Source organism: Amblyomma americanum, chromosome 7 (assembly GCF_052857255.1).
Source record: "Amblyomma americanum isolate KBUSLIRL-KWMA chromosome 7, ASM5285725v1, whole genome shotgun sequence".
NCBI classification, from domain to species: domain Eukaryota; kingdom Metazoa; phylum Arthropoda; class Arachnida; order Ixodida; family Ixodidae; genus Amblyomma; species Amblyomma americanum.
In genome coordinates this window covers 89,660,456-89,688,082 of record NC_135503.1, presented here as the reverse complement: position 1 = coordinate 89,688,082, position 27,627 = coordinate 89,660,456, and the positions used below count along the sequence as shown (strand labels likewise).

Genomic DNA, 27,627 nt, shown 5'->3' with positions numbered 1-27,627 from the left:
GCAATTGTCTGAAATGCACATGACCGCTGCCACATCTTATATGTAGCCACCTAAAAGCAACATGAGTGTTTCGTGGGAAGGGATAGTAACACCGTTAGCAGGAACCGTAATTACGAATAAGTAGAGCTAAGGCTAGGTTGTAGTGTACACAGCAAAGACAGCGATGCCGCACTCGAAACACTGGCGCTGCTTTGAACTTTTCATTGAAAAGTAGACGCCCAGTATATATATATATATATATATATATATATATATATATATATATATATATATATATATATATATATATATATATATATATATATATATATATATATATATATATATATATATATATATATATATATATACGCACGTCTCCAAACTCGACCTTTCAGACTGTCAAAATATAAGGAAGATGAGGTTTGTAGAACGAACCCAAATAAATAGAAGATTATTGGTGCTATATACGATGATGAATATGCCGCTCGGGTAATCGGCTCCAGTCGTTCTTATGTAAAATGCCACCAAGGAACTAGCACGTGGACCGATCTTTGCGCCTGACCAGAATATTCGCAATAAAAAGGAGCGATTCACAAGCGGAATCTTTGCACTGCCCGCCGAAATGCGTGCCTCCATTCTATGAACTGCCATGGTAAAGCGCTAGCACAATGTCTATTCTCTCACATGTGTGAATTTCAACACGACGCAGGGGTTTCGTAACTGGCTTTTATGGCACAATCTGCCGAATTTCGCAAGATTTTTCAGCCGCCCCTCAGCATCTATTAGCAGCAGATGCAAGGGCGCAGTTGCTCGAGCTTTCGAAGTACAAACAGTGCCATCGACCCGTAATATCGAATTACTAGATTTTTGAGGTGGCGGTTACCGCTACGGATTTCAGCCATCGCTTGATTTTCTGACTTTACTCTCCCCTCTGCTTCAACTAAATATAATATCCTAGGGAGGCGTTCAGAGCATTCGACCATCTAAAAAGGCTTCTATCATTTCCCTTGAGGGGGCTATGTTTCTGAGGCAGTGTTCTCAATATATCATCACAAATAATATTGAGATGTTTATGTTACGGTTACCTGAAATACGCTATCCAATAAGATCCAAAACAACAAAATAACTATTCCATTTAAATCTTTCTTTTACCATACAAAGAACGGTGCTTCTTTAAAAAAAATTCGTTTGTTTAACGTTCTTCATACTACGCTGAGTTGACAACAGCAAAAGTTGTGGAGTCGACTAACGGTACGTTAAGCACATGGGGCGTGACCGCTGGAATCATCTTCCTTTTCCTGACTATTTCAGCTTCGTCGAGCGAAATCGATAATTCGAAAATAACTTGTCCCCCATCTGGTTATATGTTACCTGCTAGGTCATTTTTAAGATCGCTGCCAGCCGAAACGTGCCTTTAGAAATATCCAGGCCGAGCTTTAACTCGTAAGCGGAAGCAGTGGTCTGGCGCTTTAGACGGAACGGAACTACGCAATATATGACTTCGAAAGCACTATTTCGATGAGTAAACCCCGAGCAAGATCTTCTGATGTTTGTGTTCTTGCGGTTTTTGTAGGGTTTTGTCAATTGATATAAATAAATAAATAATAAATAGCCACGGCTTGGATTTGAAAACGCGCCGGCGCGAACAGATGAGCTTCGATGGTCATTGCGCGAGAGCACTATGCTATCGCCGCAACCGGACAAGCCTGCAGTACACTCTCGCGTTGTGCATTGCGCAATGTCTTCTTCATGAACTAATACCACTATCAAACTAATATTGTGACAGAGAGGTGTGCGCTGCATGCGTTGGCGCGGAGAACGTTGCGGCAGAAAGGCAGCACTAGAGTAATACGCGTTGGCGCCGACAATATTGCTGCAGAAACGCGCACAGAAGCACATGCAGCCGGCGTACACTGGGTAAATTGGCATTGATGATCAAGAAGTGGAAGACGCGCATTACTGCACTCATCGGTCAGTGGACACCTCAGTCGCTCTTTCATGTATGTAATAGTGATGCCCACCCGTAAAAAAACTGTCCTTTCGCACTATATTCCGTGCTCAGCAATGCTAAACTGCCAGACACTTTTTTTTCTTCGGTTTCAGTTTTCGCGTAATCCTTTCTTTCCCAAAATTCACATCCAAGAATTCATCTACAACTGCTACAGCAGTGAACGAAATTGAATGCTGTTAGGACTATCGCTAAGAGTCTTGAATGTGCCAAATATGACGGAAGCCAACAGTCACAGAAACCATCAAGCAGAGAGGAAGTCTTTTTTTTTTAATTTGCAGTAATCTTCAATGGGAAAATTACAAAAGCAGTATAAAGAAACCACTTGCCGCCGGCGGGATCCGAACCCACGCCGTACGAATTTCGCGTCCGTTGCTCTGCCAACTGAGCTGCGGCGATCGGTGTCCAATCTGCTGTCGGGGGTATTTATGTGCAATGTAACCGACCCTTGAGAGTGTTCACCAGCGCCACCCTCTTCCGTAGTGGCGTACATAGTACGTCCTGTATTACCGCGAGTGCCACGTAGGTACGTGGTCGAACGGTGAGGGCGGAAGCCGTGCGAGAACCCTCTTATGTTACCTATGGAATCAAGGCCGCCAGATTCGAGGCCCTCGATAAACTATTCTGCAGACAGTCATTTCGCCGTCACCATTCACGTAACGCTAGGTTTGGCGTCGGCACTTTCAAAGGACACCCGCCAGTCACATGAGTGGGTAATGTCCGATGAGAGCAGCCGCTCTTAAACCCACATCCACCCCTCCGCAGTCTTAAGAAACCTGTATCGCAGAACAGTTTTCAGCAGTCATTGCTCTTCTGCCCAACTGCACACCAACCCCATCGGACATCCCATGAATGTGGGAGGCTGCCGACTGTGATATGAAAAGGCGACAGCTACGTTGCTCGTCGGGCAGTATTTTCTCATACAACTCATTGTAATAGTCATCTCAACTACATCCACTGAAGGCCCAATACAGCTCCCACTGATATCCGGCTAATCTTGTCCTACGTACGCCGGCTTATAAACATGAGCTTCTTCCTCCAGCTCACTTCCTGCAGCCGCATTTTCATAATATCAGGTTAACGACGGTGGTGGCTCCTATATTATCGTTCACATTTATGAACATATGGCTTTTGGCACACTCTTAGGAGAAAAAAATAAGCATTAAATAAAGAACTATAATGAAAGAAATGAAACTCGTCGGCGTATTTAATAACGATCCAGTTAATTTTCCATTCACTTGGTCGTACACAGCTGGCCGGCGCTAACAACGATGTTAAGCCATAGGCAATGACGTCACGCTGTTTGCGTTAGAAACCCGCCAGTGATGCCACCTATCTTCATAAACGAGGCCCGCGCCCATGTCGCACTGCAGACCGGCACGAAACCTGGATAATGGCTAACCATGACGATGTGCTTGACACTCCTGGCAAGCGTTATCCGAGCTGTTCTTAAGTCAGCCAAGAAACTGGGCGTCTGTCGTGCGATGAATTCGAGTGGCAAAGTGCGTGTGATTCATCGGTCCGAACGCCAGCAATGCCTACCAGCGAGCATCGCACATCGGCGCGCCTGTCACGTGCTATCTGTCCGCCGGCCGCTCCCAGTCGAGAGCTCCTAAAGTAGCACGCCCCAACCGCACCGCTGTGTGATGCCTTCTCGTAGGTGATGCTGGCGCTTTCTGAACGCAAGGTTTCGCCTTCCACAGAACAAGAAATTGGGCGAGTTTGTTCGATTCCATAACCTGTGCCGTGTTTGTCTCGCCTCATTTTCTTTCGTCTTCTTCTTTCGCGCTGTGGAATTACGGTCTCGCCGTCGCTGGTGTGCGGCCCCGGAATTTCTCGCGCTGCAGTGACAAGAAAAGCACTTTCGATGTTGCAAGCACTGATATAGATTTAACTTACGATGGTTTACACGCGTCTGAATAAATGAGGAGCCGAACACTAACAGTTAAAAAGGTAACTAACATATGTTAGCTATTTAGCCTGGTAAAAAGCAGATCTTAGCTGTATACTAATGCACTGCATTTTTGACATTGCTATGCCACAAAACCTATCTCGTAAATAAAAAAAACTGATTTTTCTGAATTGCTCATAATCTGAGTTTAAAAATCAGGTTTCGATTTTTAAGTATAATGATTTCAGTATAATGAGCCAATCGGAAATTATCCCTTCACTCCTGCGTTGAATAACGCATTGCAGAGTATCGTAATCATCCAGCCAGTATTTTTTTCTCTATCTCTGTGGGTGAGTCAATTCCGATAAGTCTTTTCTTTAAAGCGAATCAGAAAAGTAGCTCAAGTCTGCTCGCCTTGAAGAAGCGGTACGTTGAGCCACCTTCGAGGCACCCGTAGGAGATCTTGGTCTGCTTGGCAAGGTCGTTGGCGTTCTCAATGGGTGCCGTCATGCGCTGGGCCGTGAGGAAGGCGGCCAGGTTGGCAGTGTAGGACGAGATCATGATCAGCGAAAAGAACCACCACATGGTTGAGGCGATGCGTGTCGACAGGGCGCTGCGAAAAAGATCAAGTAAATTGTGACGCCAGCCGCCTTTCAAGGTACAAGTGATTAATTTAAGCTCAGGTGCACTAAAAATTTAACATCGCCTACACATGCAAAACATGTAATTCTTCCTCACCTGTCAAATGAAAAAAAAATAGGAGAGAGGTTAGCAGAACACGCAAAGTGAGTCTTTCTGCTCCAAGGCAATATACGTGTGCACCGGTGACTTAAATAAAAAGATGGTTGCTCTTTTTTGAATCGTCTGAGTTCGGTTTCCTCGGTTCAGGATTCTACAATAGCGGTACTACTACCTCACAGCTCAGCAAGAAGTTTTTTTTATAGATGCGCTACGGGAAATTTGCAGATGGCAGGTGCATCATCAGGGAAAATCCTTCAAGTGATAGGCACAGGAACAGTAAACATACACTGGGAACAGCTCCGTCAAATTTTTGTCCTCAGTTAAACTAACAATTTGCTGCTCTTTCTGCCTATATTACTGTTTTTACTGCAGCGGAACACGCATTTGTCGCAGAAAAATATTCGATTAAGTAATCTTTGTGCCACTCGATACAAAGCTGTTACGTCGACACCAAAAAGATATCGTGATCCCGGTTTTGAAGAGCGTGGCGGTCTATCAAGACTTCACGAACCCGTGCACAAAAAATTTCCTTTCATGGCGCCAAAGCTTGCTTGCGAAAAGAGCCGGTGGTGTTGGTAACTGGAGTTCAATTCTCCGTGTTTAATGGCTTATTAAAGATCCGTTTTCAGAACAAGTTGTCATTAGCATTAATCGCTTCATACAGGGCAAGCTCTATTTTTCCTTAGTGTTCCCTAAATTGCCGCTCCAATGCCTACCTCCCCCGGGATGACCCGGCCGACTACCCTGCATTGAGTTGCACAGTAAAATTAGGTCAGGGAACAAAATATTTTTCTTGATTTAGGCCTTAAAATAAATGCATTCTAAAGCGAAGCAGTTCACCCGATTAAAAAATTCTCAGGGGGTCAGTGCAATTCATGCGGAGGTGATTGCCTTACAATGCGGGCTACAAGTTTTTGAGCGCACTAGAGTTATTGGATAGATAAACATGGCACCTTCCTTGCGGAGTGATACAAAGTAGACCGTTCCCCATAGATTTATGGTGTGCTCTGCGCGCTGCTGAGTAGAGCCAAAGCGCGAGAGACTGGCAGTTCAGCACGCGAAGAGAAAGTCAGCTTCATGTGTTTTCCGATTCTTTGTGGGATACAGTCCAATTTGTTTAAATGAGATGCCCTGCTCGTCAAGCGTATAATCAAGTGCCATCAAGCATAGGCTTCAAAGAGGCCACGCGTACAAAATTAGGCTCACGCATGCACAAGTTCGAGCGGGCTCTTGCGTTTGTAAGCAGTCGGACAAATGCCGCCACGTGCTCGAACATGGGCTGGCGTGTGTAAGTACCTGTGCGCTCTTGCGTTTGTACTGTGTTGCACACATGTACGGGTTGATGACGACGATGATTTATAAAGCATGGCAAGAAAGGCTGGCAGTTTAGCACGCGGGGAGAAAGGCTGTGGCGACGGCCCGGTTAACGACAAATGCCATAAAGTACATCACGCTGCCTTTTCTCCCTGCCTTTTCTCCCTGAGGTGTCAATTTCTCACGCTGTGCGTTCGGAATCGCCGTAAACCAGAAATCTTAGACCAGATTGTTTTTGACTGTTGGGACGCAGATTTTTTCTGAGACATCTTGCAGGGAACTTTAAAAGAATAGACCTGCCAGTTACACCATATGGCTCGTGGTCTGTACATGTCGATAATACAAGGTGCGTGCCACAAGATTTGTTCATGTTACTCTGCCTTATTAGTCTATGGAAAACGAGAATGGCTGTAAGACACGCTGATGCAGATGCTCGCTCGGTTAGGCAGTATTTCATTGAAAGTGAATTACCTAAAAGAAGTTCGCATTGCGCACAGCAGCGGGAATCACTGAAAGGTGCTAGCGGTAAGGGAAGGTGAGACAGATACTGCGCCATTTCCTTTGGCCAAAAACCAATTTTCAATATTTGATGCTAGTGGTCGATGGGGTGGCCACCTTAAAGTAATTTTGAAACTCAGCCAGCAAAGCAAAGTTTGCGCGTGTGTCGTGTGTGTATTCTTGTGTCGCTCTTAGCGCATACGTTCGCATATTGAAACTCAGCGCCACCGCAATTGCGGCTGCCGCTTGCAATGTAATTCTATTGGCATTTCAATTTTTTCCTCCATTCAATTTTTGAGGAGGAAAGAAGCAAAAAAAAAGAGCGGCTATGGCCGAGTTACCTAACGGATCATGAAGTGAATTTGATCTCTTCGTGCCGCCGCTGGTTCGAATAGCGCTCGAGGCCCTAAGTATTTTTGAAGCGAAAAGCTTCACTACGCGGGTCAGAGCCGAGCTTCGCGTGAGCCGAACTGGTGAGTTATGCGCAAGCGCGAAAACGAGTGACGTCACGCGCCGAGCAGGTGGTCGCTCCTCGCCGCTGCCGCAGCCGTCGCCTGACCTTTCGGCGCAGCCGCGCGCTACTGCACATGTGCGCCATGTGCATGCGCAAGGAGGCTATATAATGCGCTTGCCAGAGAATAGGCGTGAGCGCTCGACATGGAAGGGAAGGAGAGTGCGGCTGCTGCTAGACTACGCAGAAAAGCTGATAAACTAAATTCGTCCGATCCAGAAGTAGTCGCTTGGGAGTTGGCTGCACAACAGCGAAAAATGATAAAGCCAAATCTAAACGTGCAGCCAAAACTCCTGAACAACGGGAAATACGCCTTGCTAAACGACTTCGGAAAGAAGCCGAAAAGCGTGTCTTGGCCGCATCTTCAGCCAGCAGCAGCCAAGCGAGTGAGGAAGAGGAAACAAGAGAGTCAGAAGAGGAAAATCCCAAGACTCGCCGTTACAACGACCACGTGGTACGACTTAGTGAAAGTGCGAGTGCTTTTCGCTTGTATATCCAGGCTTAACAAGAGCTAAGCCGCTGCCTAATTTTTTTCTGCTTTCTTGAAGGGCGGTAACCAACAGACATAAAACAAGTTTCCGTTCTCATGAGCGATGTAATTCTAGCGCAATAAAAAGACCCACTGCATCGGCATGCGTGATCATGCCAAGCGTGTATGCAATGCAATGGGAGACGCCATGACAGGAACGCTCCATATTCTGCTTGGGATTACCTTCGCAGTTGGCAGCGTGCTTTTAATCCTCTTTGCGCCGGGATTATCCTGTCTTTGTTACTCTGCGGTAACTGTGCCGCTACTTATGTCAAGCAAAGCTGGTGCGCTGCCGTATAACACTGTATTTTATCACATAAATGCATCTCCATGTTTCACGCTGCCTGCTATGCCTTCTGCGGGTTGTTCGTGGTTTTAAGAAAGTGCGGTCACTTCAGCGCGATGAACATAATTGAAGTAAGAGCTGAGAGCCGAGTTTTATGCTTGTGATAACGTGGCATCTATTATGAGGATCTGAATCTACACAACAACCGGAATATCATCTGTATGCTAGCATACTAACCTGGTGGCAAACTTCTATTACCTGCCTTTTTGAGAACGTCAAAGAAAAACAACCCAAAACGCTTTTTTTTTTTCAACTAGCAACGTTTTAAGCCCTGGCTGCTAGGTCAACGCATAGCATATTGTTAAAAATTGCTATTTATAGGCGAAATGGAGATCTCAGACTTAATTTACCAATCCGCGATTTACATGCGCATGTGCATCTTCAGGCCGGGATGAAAGTTGCTTAAAGCATTTTCTTCAAGGATGCCTCACTTTCAAGAGCAGTCCATCTCCGCACGGCAATAATTATTTCATGACTCATCAGAAGGTACGCTTTTTTTAGATATCTCGAGCTGTAAATATGCAGCAACTTCGTTTTGGCGTATTCTGCCTTCTGCTCGCCCAAACCTGGAGCCATAATCTCGCAACTCATCATTATTAGCATATCATAACCCTTGTTTGCATCCTTCTCCTTTACGCCAGTCTCGTCGCTTGATTTCATCAAGATTTCATGCGATGTAGAGAAAAGCAATAACTTCATGGTATATTAAAGCGGTTCATAATGAGCTACCTAATAAAACGCCTTTCTCAAGTTTTAAAAGCCTGCGTAGAGCGGCCATTCTGCACATTCATCACTGCTGAAGATTAAAATGGCATGTACGCTAAACAATCTGAGAAATCTTGATTACAGTGATGTCGTATTCATGTTTGAACACTGCCATGATGATTGCCCCTTTTTCAGTGACTTTCTAGCTGCGCAAATACTTCCGCTGCTTGAGGGCGTTGTCACTATAGCCAACAAATGGCTTAGCCATGCCCGCATATGTATATTTATGAGTGAATAGAATAAATAACGATATTATTTCTATCCCAGTCCTTTTCTTTTGCCCATGCGGAACAGTAATAATCATAATTGGCTTTTGGGGAAAGGAAATGGCGCAGTATTTGTCTCATATATCGGCGTACACCTGAACCGCGCCGTAAGGGAAGGGATAAAGGAGGGAGTGAAAGAAGAAAGGAAGAAAGAAGTGCCGCAGTGAAGGTCTCCGGAATAATTTCGACCACCTGGGGATCGTTAAGATGCACTGACATGGCACAGCACACGGATGCCTTAGCGTTTTGCCTCCATAAAAACGCAGCCGCCGCGGTCTGGTTCGAACCCGGGAACTCCGGATCAGTAGCCGAGCGCCCTAACCTCTGAGCCGCCGCGGCGGGTATGCGGAACAGTAAAATTTTAAATTCAGATGGAGACCGTTTTCACATCTGCGCCTTTCCACGGGGAATCGCCACCCAGGCGTCACACTCACATGGGCGTGATCTCGGAGCCCTGTTGCATGATGGCGCCAGTGGTAAACCAGAAGCTGTTCGGCAGGTTGAACTGGTTCTGCAGGTCTCCCTCCTCGGGCACGCAGGGGTGGGGCGAGACCCACTCGTAGGGAGTGAACCGCCCCATAATGAAGATGAGCAGCGAGACGCCCAGGTAGACTGTAAGCACGTACAACCACACGTCCACCGAGAATGGGTAGAGGAAGGAGAAGAGCGACGGGTCGCTCTTGTCGGGCTTCTTGAACAGGATGCTAATCCCGGTGCTCATGAAGGGGATCGTGAAGTCCACCGCCTGCTCGCGCTCGTACGTGATGGTGAGGTCCACGATGGCTGCGTCCGCTTTCTGCAAGAGCACAACGCGTGGACGCATGGAAACGTACAGTTTCTCTATGTTGTTTTGTTTGAATTGGCTGCAGAAATTTTAAACACAACAAGAGAAAAACTAGCGCAGCTGGCAAACACTTACAGCAAGCGCAAATAACGTCGATAGGGTAAGAAAGCCAGGTCAATTGTCCCGCGATGTTATCCTTCCTTTAATATATTTTCCCGCCCGTATTTTTTGCCTACGCGACAACACGCGTTTTTAACATTGGTGAGCGGTCTTAGAGGTTATCGTTGCAAGGTCCACCTCGAAATGCCCTGCATTATATAGACTGAAGTTTATTCTATACATCTTGCATCTCTGAATAACCGACGTGCGCATAATATACGCATAAAATATGGAAAGTTCAGATTACATTTCTCAACCGCATCAATTTCATATCACTGACCTTAAAAATAACCTAACTGCCGTACTTACAGCTCTTTTGGAACAAAGTTACGTATGTTATTTAATGGCAACTTATGTCTTATTGTTTTTCGCCTTATACCTTCTTAGTAGCTTGAGCGTAACGGCGGACTGAGGGTGAAGCACTCACGATACAAAATATAGAGATCGCTAGCATTTTTTTTCCCCGCTTTCATTGGGAAAGGTGGCCCGATATGTTCTTTTGGCGGTATTAAGGATGCGCAGGCAGCATTCGATTCTCTGCTGAAAACAGAACTGCGCTGCCTGCAAGTACGTCTATTTCCATAACAGTAATCCGGCTGCCAAAGCAAAGCTGTTGTTCCCTGCTCCTGTACCTTTTGCGTCCCTCTAAGCGCTGCAGTTTCACTTAGTCATGTTGTAGGCTATTATCGGAGAAGCGGGGGCGGTTTATTGATCTCCGTAAAAGGAAAAACATCTGCCTTGCAGCGCCTAAAAGCCACTTGCCTCCAGCTGCTGGTCTACAAAGCCCAAGCGGTGCCATTGCAACATAAGCTATGATGTTTATTCTATCCGTAAAAGACGCCTACCGGCTACTCGGTGGCACTGGTAACAAGATCGATTCGCGCAGTGGGAGCCTCGAGGGGCACGTAAAGTCGGAATACAGCGTGTGAGATTGGCTTTCTGGCTGCTGGAAATATTCATCCGTGCTTCAAGCAGGTAATTACTGGCTAAAACTAGAGTGGCCGCAAACCCTGTCGGGTAAGTTCCGGCGCTGCTTTAAACACCACCTGCGGGCGTTCAATCGCCATATGCGTTTTGGGGAACCTCTCTCTTATTACTTTCGGATTGTGTGTGCTTTATTGATAAGAGGTGTCCCAAGTCAGAGACAAGGCACGTATAGATGAAGCGTTGTTACGCTCATACTTTATGTTTCGAGGCGAAACCAGTGAAGGGCTAAACAGATGCAGTGTGTTTATCCAAGAGCGGGTTTTTGTTGAGTAAAGCGCCTATCCGCCGTTCGTGTCTTTCCATTTCCCCGAGTGTAAGAGATGGCGCGTTGTTTTATACCGAGCGAATGCTAGCGATATTGTAGTTCAAGTTTCCGTGAACTGCCCACAATAGCAAACTTTTCAAGCTTTAGAATTTGTAGTATGAAGTAATAAATCTTTCCAAGAAATTTCACTTATTCCCACCCTCAAGGCATACCGTCCGGTAACGAGGAATTGCTAACAACTTTTTAAATACATAACGCTTTGCAGGAGAAAAAATATTAACGGAGAGTTATGCGTTACATGCGAGAAAAAAATTTGAATAAAGCATTTAGGTCTAAGTAGACCAATATTAGGGCAAGTCAATCTATTACACTGTGGATATCTTTCTGGAATAGTGAAAGGCAGTAATCGCCGCAACTAACTGGGAAGGGTGCCACAGGTTTATGAAGCGCGATATGAATAAGTAACAAAAATAATGCATCACTCTGGCATGGGCTTGTGGCATCTTTAAGCATGTGGTCAAAGCGCGGTAGTGGACACGAATGTGTACACCAACCAGGTTAGTATGGACTTGGTGATGATGATGATGATTATGGATTTTTATGGCGCAAGGGCGTCTACGGCCAAAGAGCGCCATGGCACAAGGTATTTTTCGATTACTCAAGGTGGGGTCAACGACCCATTTTCCAAGCATTTCAGCCCTTACTAGCCGAGCAGCAGTCCAGGGGAAAGCTTGTACCCATTGTATCACCGGTGGGTACCAGGCGGCACTGGGGATCGAAACCCGCACTTCCCGCATGCGAGGCGGATGATCAACCACCCAGAAACTTGCAGACTTACAACGGGATGCAATTTCTATCAAGTTCAATGCCTAATTTCATGCTTTATGGGCTCAGTGTATGGTAGCAGGTGAAAAACATCCGACACACTGCACTAGTTAAGACATCTTCTAGTTTGTTAATAATAGTTTAAACACCCGCGCTCTCGTGATAATTATTATATGGAGATAAGTGTGTCCCCCACAGCCCCATCGCCTACCCGGTCGAGCAGCTCCTTGATCATGCCATTCCACTCGTTGTTGGCCTGCGGACTGCCGTAGGCACCGTCTGCGGTGAGGTAGAACTCGTACTTGAAGCCTACTTCTTCAGCCAGCATCTTGATGAGGTCGATGCAGTAGCCGTAGAAGCGGTCGTTCCCCGTCTTGTTGCTGCCTTCGGGGTACAACATCGTGTACGGCCGGCTCTGCGCGGAGCAGGAGGAAGACAGAACCCCAGACGCAGCTCCTCCCAAATCACTGTCCTCGATAATCCCGCCCGCTCCCAACGGGGCTTCGTTAGCTCGCCCGGTACTCCGGTCGGCCACCGAATACAAACAATACGTAGCCCACTCCCCGGGAGGTTCGTGGGGTCATTCGGCGCGCAGTGGGAACAAATGTGTTTTGGTACGAAAGAGAGGGTCGCACAGAATGCATAGCAGAAAACAGGAGATTAGCGCAGGCGCGCTGGCGGTAATATCGTTTTATTATCGAGTTTACCAGTGAGATGATTGCTGAGATAAAAGAGGTACTACTAGGGGCGGGGGGCGGGGGGGGGGGGGGGAGGGGCGCCTGGAGAAGGGACTATTTCTTGTTTATCTTCTGGCTCGTGTTCTTGTTTTTTTCCGCCAACGTGGAATAAAAATGTGCTTATCACCAGCTGGGGCAATGACCCTTCGCCGTTTCTTCCTTAACATAAGATCTCTAATCAGGGTGATTAGTGGTATCTAGAAGGAATGATATTAAAAAGCCGTGCATTGTGCCTCCAGTGCTCAGTAAATGAACACTTGAGCCTCTAGAGGCTAAGCTCTCCGGTATTTCGCAAGTTTCACAAGCATTCTGAGCTATGAGGTTAAGGCATGCCACTACCAAGCGGCTGGCGCCACGCTGGCGCCACACGCACAAGAAAACGCCCGCATGAAGGACGTTGGTCAATCCAAGTTGAGGAATGGTTTCTTTTCGAGTACACAATAAAATATATTGCGGGACAATGTACAATGAAGCAAGGAAGCTTTTCAGGTGAAAATAAAAAGCACCCTCTCTCTTGGGAGCCTTCAGAGACCGATAAAAACTCATTCGGTTGATTTACTTTGGCCATCAAACGGTCAATAATCTCCGTAGTCTTGTTTAGCTTTGCCTTCTGTCTCTGTGTGGGCGCCGCTTTCTGAGGTTGCCGTTGCTGCACTAGCGGCAATTTCCTGCTCGTATCAGTAACTCACCCTTCTGAGCCGTCCTGCTACCCTTCTCTAAAAGCGGTAGACACGAAACGAATGGTTGGCAACCTTTACAAAAGCATCCGCTTAAATGGAAAGAAAATATGAGTGCTTGAATTTTTTTAGCATTCCCCACAATTCATGTCTTCTATTACTGGTACTTCAATTCCAGACCCTTATGAAATGATTGATGGCGGAGCCCCTTAGGTAAAAGAAAAAATTAAATTTCTTAAATTGCTTAAATCTTACATTGAAGCAGAAAAAAAATTCACCAGAGACACTTAAGACTGCTTACTTGTAGGAATGCGAAAGCATTATTGTCCATGCACCCATTATTTACGTTCAATGTTTGCCTACGCATTAAAGTACTTTTCTACTAATTCATGCGTTTTGTTATTAGTTGCGCACCAGACCGTAAACGTTTGTACCCTCGCGCTGAATGGCAATGAGGTCAGCCAAGTTTGCATGTCGTGGATGCAAGGCGTAGGCGTTTGGTTGTTTGCGACGGCCACATAAAGACGCACGCGTATGACACCTCCAGGAATATTCTACGACGGACGGTTGCATCATAATTTTCATACGAAATCCTAAGCATACACCGAATTGAAGTTGCATATGTTGTCGGTTAGAACCCCTGCCGCAAGCTAGCCTTCAACTTGACTAGCACATGTAAGCTATATGCAAGGAGAAATCGTATGACACCACCCGGAACGCTGTGCGACAAACGGAATTGCGTCACAGTTTTGACACGAATGTTGGAAAAACTGCCGAAACATGAAGTTGGGACAGCGGCGAGTATATATAGACGATTTAGATGTATAGGATTGTCTCAAGTGTGACTCATACAGCTGCTTGATGACGTCACGCTTCTTTGGTTACCATCGGTGGGATTTTGTGCACCATCTGTGAATAATCGGACACACACACGCACGCACGAGCACGACGTACACACGCACACACATACATACACACGCACACGCCGGACACGCACGCTGCCGGCTGTTCTCGCAATGGGACTAATAATGCTTGCGCATTAAAAGGCAGGGAATGATTGTGTTTAAACGTGAAGGGCGGAATTCGCAGCGTTGAGAGCGTCTGGCCGGAAGCTTCGATCATACAGGCGTTGACAAGGGTTTTTTAAGGTTCGCATTTGCTTGGAGGATTCTTGGAGGCGATTTGCCGAACGTGCACGAAGGCACCAGCTATGCACTTCAAGGAGCAGTCCCGGCTGGAATTTTCGTGAAGTGATTGACTTTTTCAACCTGGTGGTGCTTTGCGGTTCGCCTCGCTTGATTTCCGCGTCATATTTGTAATGTTTGCTGCGCTGTGAACGTTGAAAGTGTCGCGGCTGCCCGTAGGGTTGTTTAAACGGAAACCGCGAAACGGATGCTTTTAAAATTAACGTTTGCCACTGAGGGTATGCTAACCCGCCATTCACTTCTTAACGATGATATCAAAGTCTATGGCGGGGGAAATTTTAAAGCCACTTTTCTCAGTCATATATGTCTCTTTTGCTAGCGCACAAATATCGCATACAAAGAAAGCGCTATGTAAACAATTTATATTGAAAAAAAAAATGGACGCAGTTGTTCTCAATTTTCATTTAAACTTTCTGGCTGGCTATGTTTTTCGAGCGAAATAACCGAGCACGAGTAGGCGGTTGGCGGCGCACTACGCTGTCGTAGAAAAATAACCGCGAAAATATTTGATAGTCAGGGAACCCAGCCAAGCCTATTAGCCTGATAGATCGATGCAAAGAGTACGTGAGAAATTAATTTCTTCAATACTTGTACATTTCCTCGGCGGCAGACTTTACAGCAATTCAGGTGCAATACGGTGAAATGAGCTCGGTGCGTGGTTTAGGAAAGGCATGAGGAATTGCTCTTAACGGCAACACACAGTAAGAATATGCGTGATGACTTCCTGGCTCTGCTTGATAACAGGAACGCTTCCTTAAAATGTCTTCTTACGAATTAACACACTGTAAACTATACGACACACTGTAAACTATACGACACACTGAATAAATACTATACGACAGAACGAAATACAGGCGCCGGCGGTTCGCAGTTCAGAGAAAACAGTATTGCAGCGGGTAGACGACGACGACGACATTGAGTGAGTGAACGAGTGGACGAGGAAGAAGACGAGAACTCATCTCTGGCTGTGTTCTGAGTGCCGCCCGTAGCCGTTCATTCGTTTTTGTTCATAACTGTAAATATATTCTTTCCTGCAACATATTTGGTGGAGGTGCGGCTTTCCTCTACGCCTACCGAAGACGGAGCTCCGCAGCGGCCGCGAGCTGACTTCGCTCACCATGACCCAAGACGCCTCCCAGCAAACATCACAATCGGCAATGCCATCGCTCGTTCTTTCTTCCCCTCGTGACCCTGGGACATTTTCTGGCACCGACAACGTTGACGTGGACGACTGGATCAACATGTATGAACGCGTGAGCACGTACAACCGCTGGGATCCGACTCTTATGCTCGCGAATGTCATCTTCTATCTAAAAGACACCGCCCGCGTCTGGTACGAGACTCACGAAGATGATTTGACTAGCTGGGACGTCTGCAAGCAGAAACTGCGTGAGCTGTTTGGACGGCCGCCCGGCCGAACACTCGCCGCTAAGAGGTAGCTTGCGTCCAGAGCTCAAATGTCTACGGAATCCTATGTTTCCTACATTCAGGACGTGTTGGCCCTCTGCCACAAAGTTGACAATAACATGCCCGAATCTGACAAAGTGGGTCACGTGTTGAAGGGGATCGCCCTGCCTCTACGTGATGGCGACAACCACTTGCCCACCATCTCGATGGTACAAGCCGTCGTCCGTCAAGAGCTTGCAAACCTTGGTCTCCAGCCCGTCAGCCCTGTGCGTCCTTCATCGCCACTCGACATCACTACGATTGCTCCTGAACGACCTTCCTACTTCGCTCCACGTCGCCGTAACCCTAACGACTGGCGGACACCCGACGACAGACCCATTTGTTTTCTCTGCCACCGCATTGGCCACATCTCCCGTCACTGTCGCAATTATTGGTCTCGTCGTAGCACATACAGTCATCTAAGTTTTCACCGCAACGATGACCAGCCCCGCCACTTCACGCCCCCTCCAGCCCAGCAGAGTGCTACCGTTGACGGCCAGATTTCCCGCTCCAGCCGCTCCCCGTCCCTCCTGCGTCGGCAGTCTCGTTCGCCCCTACGCCGTCGCTCCTCTCCTGGCCCCTACGGACGCTCGCAAGCGGAAAACTAGACGCTGCAGTGTCTGGAGGTGATGCTGCAGTACAGCCCCAGTCCCAAAATCCTCGCTTAGCCCTTCGCGCACACCAACATTTGCTCGCTATTCATGTCGATGGAGTCCCTGTGAGAGCCCTGATCGACACGTGCGCGCACGTGTCTGTCATGAATTCCAACCTACGACGCCGCCTCAGAAAGGTACTGACCCCTGCACCCACAGCCGTTCTCCGCGTTGCCGACGGCGGAACGCCTCCTGTGGTTGGACTATGCACAGCCCGTGTGACCATAACCGGCCGCCATACATCCGTTCTATTCTCCGTTCTGGACCAGTGCCCTCATGACGTCATTCTTGGCCTCGACTTCCTGTCTGAGCATTCAGCCCTCATCAACTGCGCCACCAGTGTTGTCCAGCTTGACCTTCCTCTTTCTGCTGAGTCGCCGTCCCCAGTTGTACCTCGTCTTTGTGCTGTCGACTTTGTTCGTCTACCGCCTCAAGCCGCAACTTACATTTCTTTCTCATCTTTTCCCCCTGTCCCTGATGGCCCCTACGTAGTCACTCCGGACCTTGACGTTGCTCTCACGCGAAGTATTACGCTTGCGCACACTGTCTTTACAATGTCGGCAAACCGTGCGTACCTTCCGGTTCTGAACTTTGGCTTGTCTATCCAACCGCTCCCGCAAGGCATCTCACTCGCCACGCTGTGCCCTGCTGCCGAATGTGTCATATCAGTGGTGGACAGCTGCTTACCTTCCACTCATCAATGCCTGTTGCCTGCGGCAACATCACCAGAGAAACCAACGGATGACTACGCCGACATGATCTGTTCTGAACTTACAGCGATGCAAGCTCACGATCTTAGGTGCCTCTTATCATCTTTTCGCGACATCTTCGACTTTGATGCCCGTGTTTTGACTCGTACCTCTGTGGTGACACATCGGATAATCCCCGGTGATGCCGCTCCTCTCCACAGACGTCCGTACCGTCATAACTCAAGAGGTCGATAAAATGCTCGCAAAAGACATCATCGAGCCCTCGTCAAGCCCTTGGGCTTCTCTAGTTGTCCTGGTAAAAAAGAAGGACGGCAGCTGGCGCTTCTGCGTTGATTACCGGCATCTAAACCGCATCACAAAAAAAGACGTATATCCTCTCCCCAGGATCGATGATGCATTAGATTGCCTCCACGGCGCCAAATATTTCTCTTCAATTGATCTTCGATCGGGGTACTGGCAAATTGCCGTAGATGAAAAGGACCGTGAAAAGACCGCCTTCGTGACGCCTGATGGCTTATACCAATTTTAAGTCATGCCAATCGGACTCTGTAACGCTCCGGCTACCTTTGAACGAATGATGGACACCCTTCGTCGCGGCTTTAAGTGGTCTACCTGCCTCTGCTACCTAGACGATGTTGTGGTTTTCTCGCCTAGTTTTGCCACGCACCTCGAATGCCTCTCCAGTATTTTGACAGTGTATCGTAACGCCGGACTCCAGCTGAACTCATCGAAATGCAAATTCGGTCACCACCAACTCACTATTCTCGGACACCTGGTTGATGCTTCTGGTCCGGGTTGATGCCCAGATCCAGTCAAAATTCAAGCCGTGAAGGAGTTTCCTCTTCCTAGTTTGTCGAAAGATGTGCGCAGCTTTGTCGGCTTGTGCTCGTGTTTTCGACGTTTTATCAAAGATTTCGCCGGCATCGCTCGCTCCCTCACCAACCTTCTTAAGAACGACACCCCCTTTATCTGGGGCCCTGCTCAAGAAAACTCATTTTCCTCCCTCGTTCATTCGCTAACCTCTCCGCCCATCTTGGCCCATTTTGACCCGTCGTCTCCCACAGAGATTCGCACCGACGCCTCCGGATATGGGATCGGTGTCGTGCTAGCCCAACGTCAACAGGGTCAAGATCGCGTCATCGCTTATTCCAGCCGCCTACTTTCCGCCGCAGAGCAAAATTACTTCATTACTGAGCGCGAGTGTCTCGCCCCTGTCTGGGCTGTCGCTAAATTCCGCCCGTACCTGTTCGGCCGCTAATTCACTGTCGTCACTGATCACCACGCTCTCTGTTGGCTGTCTTCACCAAAAGATCCCACCGGTCGCCTTGGTCGCTGGGCTTTGCGCCTTCAAGAGTATTCATACTCTGTCGTGTACAAGTCCGGTCGTCACCATCAGGATGCTGACTGTTTATCCCGATACCCTATGAAGCCACCTGACCTCGAAGACGCTGAGACCCTACCCTGCCTCTGCCTCATAGCTATCACTGCTCTCACCGATATCGCCAACGAACAGCGCAACGACTCATCTTTACAACCTATCTTTGATGGCCTCCGCTCTGCAAACCAATCTCCGTCTCTGCAACTTTATGTGCTCCAGAATGGCATTTTGTATCGCCGCAACCTACGCTCCGACGGTCCTCCGCTGCTCCTCGTCATACCCCAACATCTACGTTCTTCTGTCCTTGAGGAACTGCACGATCTGCCGACAGCCGGCCACCTTGGCGTGTCCCGCACGTACGCTCGAGTGCGGCACCGCTTCTTTTGGCCTGGTCTGTATCGTTCCGTCAAGCGTTACGTTGCCGCTTGCGACCTGTGTCAACGCCGGAAAAGGCCCTCCACTTTGCCTGCCGGTCTTCTACAACCCATCGACGTACCTCCGGAACCTTTTCACCGTGTTGGCCTCGACCTTCTTGGCCCTTTTCCCACGTCCCTCTCCGGTATCAAGTGGATCGCTGTCGCAACTGATTATACAACTCGGTACGCCATCACGCGTGCTTTGCCCACCAGCTGCGCTACCGATGTCGCCGATTTTCTTCTCCAAGAAGTAATTCTTCAACATGGCGCCCCTCGTCAACTGCTCACCGATCGCGGTCATTATTTTCTGTCCAGAGTGATTGATGACATTCTTCGTTCGTGTGCCACTCAGCACCAGCTCGCGACAGCTTACCATCCACAAACCAACGGGCTTACGGAACGGTTCAACCGCACGCTCACCGATATGTTAGCAATGTACGTCTTACCGGACCACCGCGATTGGGACGCAGCCTTGCCTTATGTGACATTTGCGTACAACTCTTCACGGAATGACACAACAGGCTATTCCCCTTTCTACCTTTTGTTTAGTAGGCACCCCCTATTGCCTTTGGACACACTCATGCCGCCTTCTTCAGTCCCCACCACTGCTTACGCTCAGGACGCCATCGCCCAGGCCACGCTGGCTCGCCAAATAGCCCGTAGTCGGCTCCGTGCCTCTCAAGCTTCCCAGAAGTCCGCCTAGGACCGCCGGCACCGGGCCGTCGAATATCACCCCGGATCACTCGTCCTTCTCTGGACGCCGTCGCGCAGCGTCGGTCTCTCCGAGAAGCTCCTTTCTCACTACCGTGGCCCTTACCGTGTGGTGCGCCGAGTCACCGACGTGAACTATGAAATTGCTCCCCTTGCGTCCTCGCCATCATCCTCTGGCCCCTCTACCGACGTCGTCCATGTATGCCGCCTCAAACCTTATCACGACGCTCCTACGCCACCACTCTAACGCCGAGACGGCGTTTCATCAGCCGGGGGTCCTGCAGCAGGTAGACGACGACGACGACATTGAGCGAGTGAACGAGTGGACGAGGAAGAAGACGAGAACTCATCTCTGGCTGTGTTCTGAGTGCCGCCCGTAGCTGTTCATTCGTTTTGTAAGTAACTGTAAATATATTCTTTCCCGCAACAGTATTTAGAGGTCCCTCTTTCGAGGTTAGGACTCCCTCTGTCTCTTCCAGTTATTCTTTCGTTCGGTGCGAGCGCAACGGGATTCCCGTTCAGCAGTGTCTGCGCCTACCTTCATGATTACATAGTGCAACTGATCGATTATCTTGTTAGCTGTATACAAAATTTGTCGCATGTCCAAAATTGCTCGATTCTACTGCTGGTAATTCATATTTCTTTAATTCATTTGGCTTTTCCAAATTTTATATTGATTTAATCTTCTCACGCCTATTTCTCCCCGCGCAAATACCTCATTTGGTTTATCTACTTAACCTTGGCCAATCCCCCAGCGTGGGTATGTGCCATGTGTACTAAGGAGAATAAGAAGAAGGTTATTCTGGAGAAGGCACCGACCTGCTGCATTGCACTGGAGGAAAGGGAAGGGAGGTTATAAATGAGGATGGGCTAAGTTAAAATGAAGATGGTAAGGGAATATTGCAGGCAATTCGAGAGAAAAGATTTCTCAGTTTTCGTTCGATTCCTTAAGTAATCGCCATGGGGACGCGGAGGCATATACCTTCGATGCCTTCTAGCATTGTTTTTCTTCGTTTTCTCGTCCATTGTGGTATGCATCCCTGTAGAACACTAACATAAGAAAATAAAACAACGTTATTCTGTGAACCAGCAACGTCAAAAAATTAATCAAACTTTGTAAAGCCTTTCGACAGATAAGTCGGCGTTACACTCGCTTCTGACGCAGTCCCGTCAAACAGGCGCTCAAAGCTTGCTAACTCATCTTTAAGGGATTTCACTCAAAGCTAAATGCATATCATTTAAAAGCCTTATTTCACTTCACGGCAGGTCCAGCCCTAGAAATGTGTTCGGCAGCACCCCGCGTCGTTCAGAGAACTATGTCAGTCTTGCTTTTTGCTCTTTTATCTTCGCCCCAGACCTGCCTTTTCTGGTCGTTCCTGCGAGGACGTTACATGCAACGTGTGTGGCAGACAAGTTCTGGAGATATTTTGCGGACACTTTCCCTCTCTTTCGGTGCAATACTGCGTTTACGCACCGCCGGTGGGTATTAGGACATGCGGGAAGATGTAGCAGCTTTGTCTATGCTCACCTCAACGGTTGTAACGCGCAGGGTCAAGCCTTCCAGCTTGTCCGAAAACTCCTTTTCAGCAATCAGGGTGTAATTGGCGAAGTATGAGAGGCCGTTGACCGGGTGCCAAGTGCCAACCTTGAAGGGGAGAAGAAAATCAAGATTGCAGGTAACAATACTGCATACTGCTTATCTAACGATTACAAACATTTGCTCTCGTGTTTGTTTAAAAACTTGGTTCGTACACATCGAGCTCTTTTGACCGCATTACTTATGTAGCTGTAAAAGCGACTTTTAGTAAAAAATGTTCGATCACAGCTAGTTTCCAGCGGTGGTAGTCTAGTCAGTCCGAAACGCTCCGCGTATTCTTTCACCTAATGTGTCCAAGAAGGCGCGTTTTTTAACAATAATAAGACGGTGTGCTATTTTATTTGAATTTTGCTGAACTGTGTTGATCAAACGACGAGAAAACTCCTATTTAGACATAAAACATATAGAAGAAAAAGTTTATGAAGTTGTAAAAAGTGTAAAGTGTTGCAAAAAAAGTGACTATAGTTTGAGAGTTTGGCGCTGGCGGACACATTCTGATCGATGCCTAGAAAAACTTTTTTGGTTCCGAGCAGCCGTGCACTGATATTTCGGCTCACGCTATATCGCCTCAGCGCATCAAATTTAATATAGAGCACTCTCCTGCTCACGTCGTTACACAGTGACATTTGAAAAATCCACTCCAATAAACCTTTTTGTCACACTTGCACAGCATACGACGGCTTGTAGTTTGAGTCTTATAAGCACATTAAATGTTGACTTCGTTCTCTTCTTTATGCTAACACCTGTCTTTTTTTTATCCTAAGCGATCACTACAGTGAGGTCTTTCTGTAACAGTATAGTATAAAATGAAATGTCTTAAATCTAATTCGAAACGTCATACGACACGTTTCTTGCACCGACTTATGTTTGGGTGCTCACGCGCTTCCGCCAGCATTGTACGCAAAGCCTGCTTCGCTTCACTGCTTTTTTCTTAACTGGAGCCAGCTTTCTGTCTTCGAACAAAAGTTTTCTAAAAAAAAAAATTCCTATACTTCATAACAGCGGCTATGGTTTCCTAGTGATGGTAACACTTTGAAAAAGAAGAAACGAGATTTTTTATGCGCTTAAATATGAATGAATCATAAAACTAGTGTTTACGTGCCATAATGATGCATAAAAATTATTGAGAAAAGAAAACGCCAGCGAGATACCGACGCCATGGGACTACTTCCGGTGAGGCAAAATAATTTTACCGAGAAAAAGATTTTCATTAATCAATGGAAAGAAAACGTGCGGGCTGCTTACCCGTGATGTTATGGTGTTGGTTTCTATTCTCTGTAGTGGGAGAGCACAAACAACGTTTTTCACCTTTGTCTTCCGCTGAACGTTTAAAAATTGTTCCACGGGGTGTCGTTGATTAGTGACAAGTGTATTTCGAAAAATCGAAGTGTACTCACTTTTAAAGCCATCACCGGAGCACTGCTTACCTTTGTCAGCCCCCTCGACTTGAGTTCAATAACGTCCATATAGAAGTCCTCTCGAATCCCTCGTTGCTCCAGGCGAACGTCGCCTGTCAGGCCTTTAATTGTCGTCTGTCGACAATAAGTGTAGCATACAATTAGGCACCATATATCAGTGAAATCATGTTTGACACAGCTCATCTAAAGAGTTCGGAATATGACAACAGTGTTGTGATGCTTTTTTGCAAGATACCGAATAGATTTACTTTGGTTGGCCTGTGCGCCTCCTGCGCTTATCTGAACTTTTTCCACATCGCATCAATTCAAATCAATCAATTTGATATATGGCGCAAAGTTCCCCGTTCTGAAACATGCGGGCCTCTTCCGGACAGCTAATGCTGTTTACTGTATAGTGAAAGTAGTGTATGTCAGTAACGTAATTATTATTTACAATACCCCTAAAGGCCCTCTTGCGAGGGTGTTGCATAGGGGTAGACGACACGAGCATAAATATAGTGCACAGGCACTTGAAATTGAAAAAAATAATGCATGTAATAACGAAGTATGAAATAAGTCTAGTATTGTACACAAATAAAATAGCAAACAGCGCTGAATAAAATACTCAGTAATACCACAATGCACATAATACAACAAAAATACAAAAACTGTTAGTCCATGGTTTTCTTTAACAAATGCTGAAAGGATTGTAAGTTAGCCTCAGTAGCTACGTGTGATGGCAGGCTGTGCCAGTCTATTATGGTGCGAGGTATGATGATTTCGCGTAAAGCGATGAACGGCACGTTATGTTTTTATTTTGTTATCGTGGTCACGGCGAGGAAAGACTGCAGGGGGTGGCAAAAGTAAGTCATCGTGGAGGGTGGGATGATGATACAATTTGTGAAGTAAGGTTCGGCGAGTGAAATGGCGTCGACGTGATAGTGGTTCCAACTGAGCACGTTGTTTTAATTCTTTGACACCAGTGAAGCGTCAGTAATCTGAAAAGATGAAGTGAACAGCACGGTTTTGGAGGGATTCAATGTTGTGGATGACATATGCTTCTTGAGGATCTGATATGGCAGAAGAGTACTGAACTTTAGGACGGATTAGCGTGACGTAAGCAAGTTTTTTTTTAGTGTGAAGGCCCGTTTTTGAGATAACGCTTAAGAAAGCCGAGTGCGCGGTTTGCTGATGCTAAGACTGTTAATATGGTGATGCCAAGATAGGTCTGACTGAAAGTCAACTCGTAAGTACTTGTAAGTTGTTATAAGTTCTACGCTATTGTTATTGTGGAAGTGGGCTGTAGGAGCGGAGCGGTTAGTAAACAAAATTAATTTTGTTTTAGATGCATTTAGAGACATTAGACAGGAGGAACACCAAGCCGTTACAGCGTCAAGATCAGTTTGAAGAGAATGGCGGTCGGTTTCGTTAGTAATATTACAATATACAACACAATCATCCGCGAATAACCTAATTTGAGACGATACGCACCTGTGTAAATCGTTTATAAAAATTTTAAAAAATCAGAGGAACAAGTAGACTGCCCTGGGAAACTCCAGATGTTACGAGGACAGAAGATAAGTTAAAGCCATTGAGAGACGTGAATAGTTTCCTATTGTAGAGAAACTGTTTTATCCATGAAATAACAATTGAATGGAGATTTAAGTGTGTCAATTTGGATAGGACCCTGTGATGGGGAACGCGATCAAAAGGTTTAGAAGAGTCTAAAAATACTGCGTCAACCTGTAAGCCTGCGTCTACTGCGTGAAATATGTCGTTAGTAAATCCAACGAGTTGGGCGTCGCATGAGTAACACCTCCGAAAACCGTGCTGGTATTTCATAAATGATATCATGCTCCTCTAGATAATGACTCCAGTATGTATTACGTGCTCGAGGAATTTACAGATGTTACTGGTTAGTGAGATAGGGCGATAGTAAAGTGGAGTAGAGGGATCTTCGGATTTGAAAGTGGGTATTACTTTCGCTGTACGCTAGTCATCAGGTATTGTACCAGATGATAATAATTGTGAAGAAAGTGATGACAATACTTGATAGATGTTCAGAGAGGCATTTTTTAGTATTTTGTTATTTAAACACAGGTGATCACAAGTAAAAGTAATTTTGAGGTTATTCAAAAGCGCAAGAATGCCTGATTCACTAATGATAATATCTGGCATGAAAGTGACGGAAGATGGCTGTAACATGGGCGTAGGAGTGGTGTCTTCATGGGTGAACACGGATAAAAAATTCGTCATTAAGGAGCTGTGCACCCTCAGTTTCAGTGACTTGTTCAAGGTCAGTATTTGTTAGTACTATTTTGGGGGTGGGAACTCGGATTGATGACGTGCCAGAATCTATGAGAGTTATTGGTTAATATCGTGGACAGGTCGTGGGTGAAGAAATTACGAGGAGTTGTTTTAAGCACAGACTCATATTCGTGGTTGCAATGCCTGTACTTTGTCCATAATGAGGGAAGACCTGTTTTGACGGCTTGGCGGTACAAATGTTTTTTCTTATTATTAAGACCACGAAGGCGATTTGTGAACCATTGTGCATTTTTATGACATCCGATGGTGTTGACTGGCACAAACTTGTCAACAAGGTTAGTCGATGTGTCTTTAAGCGGTTGCCAATTTATTTCGACTGAGCGAGACGAACAGTGAGCTAGGAAGTCCTCCGAGAATGATTGCAGTCCACAGTTAATGCCATCAAAATTAGCGTGGTTGTAGCAACTAATTCCATTCGTGGAAGTTTTCTTTCTAATGAATGGCCGAGTAATGTACCCGGTGATTATGTCGTGATAGGATACGCCTTGTAAATGCGAGATATCGGACCAAACATCAGGGTTATTTGTTAGGACGAGATCAACAATATTTGCCGTTGTGAGGGAGCGCCGGGTAGGACTGGTGATAAGTTGAACAAGCGAAGAATATAAGCAGGTGTAAAGGAACCTGTGGGCGTCCTCATCACTCGGGCTAACCGTAAGATTAGGCTAATCATTCTTTGGGAAGTTAAAATCAGCAAATACAAGGAAAATGGAGTTAGAAAAACGCACATATAAGCCACTGATTAATCTATGAAATTCTCGAGAAAATGTGGCGGTCATATCTGGCGGTCGGTAGAAGGTAGCAATAACAACATCAACAACACCGATTTTGCAACGTATCCAAACACATTCAAGAAAAGTAGTGGCAACAATGGGAACAGCAGATGTTTGTTTCTATGTAGCACTAAGGACGCCACCCCCTTTTCTATTTTTTCAATCAAAACGAAAAAAGCAAAAAATTCGGATTCACTGAGAATAATGTCAACATCCGTAATAGAATCATCCAACCGATTCTAAGTTCATGCCAGAAGTGAAGCGCACGTTGAACGGCGAGTGAAGGAAGGGCAGCAGATTTTGAAAGCACGCTTCGGATATTTGTGAAAAGGAAATTATTACTATTCTCTGAACTAGAACGCACGTTCAACGAGGACTACGAAGACGCTGGTAAGGATATGGTGGCTGTTGGAACCGGTCAGTCCGTCGTGGGATGACTGACTGGGACCGCTCGGCTACTCGCGACATCCCAAAAATAAATATCCTTATTGATAAGCAATTTGTCGGGATTTTTCCTCGGTATCGTATGAGAGAACTTTTAAGCCTCATATGAAACCTTTCAATAGTAAGCGACAGCGCAAGCATGTTCCCAAGGTGGCGTCCTCGTCCCGCACTGACCCCGCTCAGCAGCAACGGTGTTCTCGCGATTTTGCAGCATCGGCACTTGACTTCGAAGATACTAGCGACAGCTTTGTGCGAAAGGATGTCCATTCGTGTTAATTTTCCTCGCACTAAGATTACCTCTGGTACCTGCCCGATCTATCCACATACGTCGCTTAAAGTTTCATTATCGCCGTTGATGACGAGAATCGTGGCCCTCAGGGCCTCTCTGAAGGTACCGGCTATGTTCTGAACAATTTCGTGCCACTAGCAGCGTAGCGGACACAGTTATTAGACGTTTTTAGCATACCGGAGACGTACTACCGGAGACACATACCGGTTTACCGGACCCCTCTTGTGCATGCGCAGTGGTGTTGTTGGGGTGAGGGGGAGCCATTACGCGTGCACAAGCGGTGTCCGGTAAACAGGTATGCGTCTCCGGTATGCTAAAAACGTCTATTGCCACAACAGCCTGGAATACATGTTGCCACTGGACTGCGGAGTAGCCCAAAGCGCTACGTGACAGCAACCGAGTTTTATTTTTTATTTTTTGCTCACCGTAATTCCCAGCAACGGCGGTCGAGTTTCTATGGAGGCGAAGTTGTAGAGGCCCGTGTACTGTGCGATGTCAGTCGACATTAAAGCACACCAGGTGGTCGATATTTCCGGAGCCCATCACTACGGCGTCCCCCATAGCCTTAGTCGCATTGGGACGTAAGACCCCCATAAACCACAAACCATTTGCTCGCCGTAAACTTCAGCATAAAACGTTCTGTAGCTTTGACTTCTAGTGTTTGGCATAATAACGTACAAAATGTATGTTCTGTATCTTTATTGCCCCATTTTGAGACTGGATATGTTTTATGTGCCAGTTTCTGAAATTTCGCCAATGAAAGGGGAGCGGAAGGGTAGAGCACAAACAAACACTGAGCGCCTGACGTCGGCATCGCGGCGTGCCAGTGATTCTGTCCATCTTATTATGTGGCCAGGAAGATAGCTCGTTCTTTCGTGAATATGAGTAGGAGCAAGTGCGCTCTCACGGTGATGGGGCGTGCTGTGTGGAGCAATGAACGCCTGTGTTTTTTGTTAGCGATCGGGCGCGGTATATCCAGGAGCTCCTTGCTCGCT

At 46.8% G+C, this 27,627-nt stretch overlaps 1 protein-coding gene across 3 annotated transcripts in view; it reads right to left on the bottom strand.

Annotated features, from left to right (window-relative positions):
- The window catches only part of LOC144099389 (glutamate receptor ionotropic, kainate 2-like), a 109,202-nt gene that overhangs the window by 8,157 nt on the left and 73,418 nt on the right, over nt 1-27,627 (bottom strand). For all 3 annotated transcript variants that reach the window (XM_077632638.1, XM_077632639.1, XM_077632640.1), the window contains 5 exons: nt 22,829-22,933; nt 21,333-21,449; nt 12,083-12,286; nt 9,286-9,647; nt 4,296-4,494 (listed from right to left, as the gene is read on the bottom strand). In XM_077632638.1, coding sequence (XP_077488764.1) covers nt 4,296-4,494; nt 9,286-9,647; nt 12,083-12,286; nt 21,333-21,449; nt 22,829-22,933 — 987 coding nt within the window. The remainder of the gene's footprint in view (nt 1-4,295; nt 4,495-9,285; nt 9,648-12,082; nt 12,287-21,332; nt 21,450-22,828; nt 22,934-27,627) is intronic.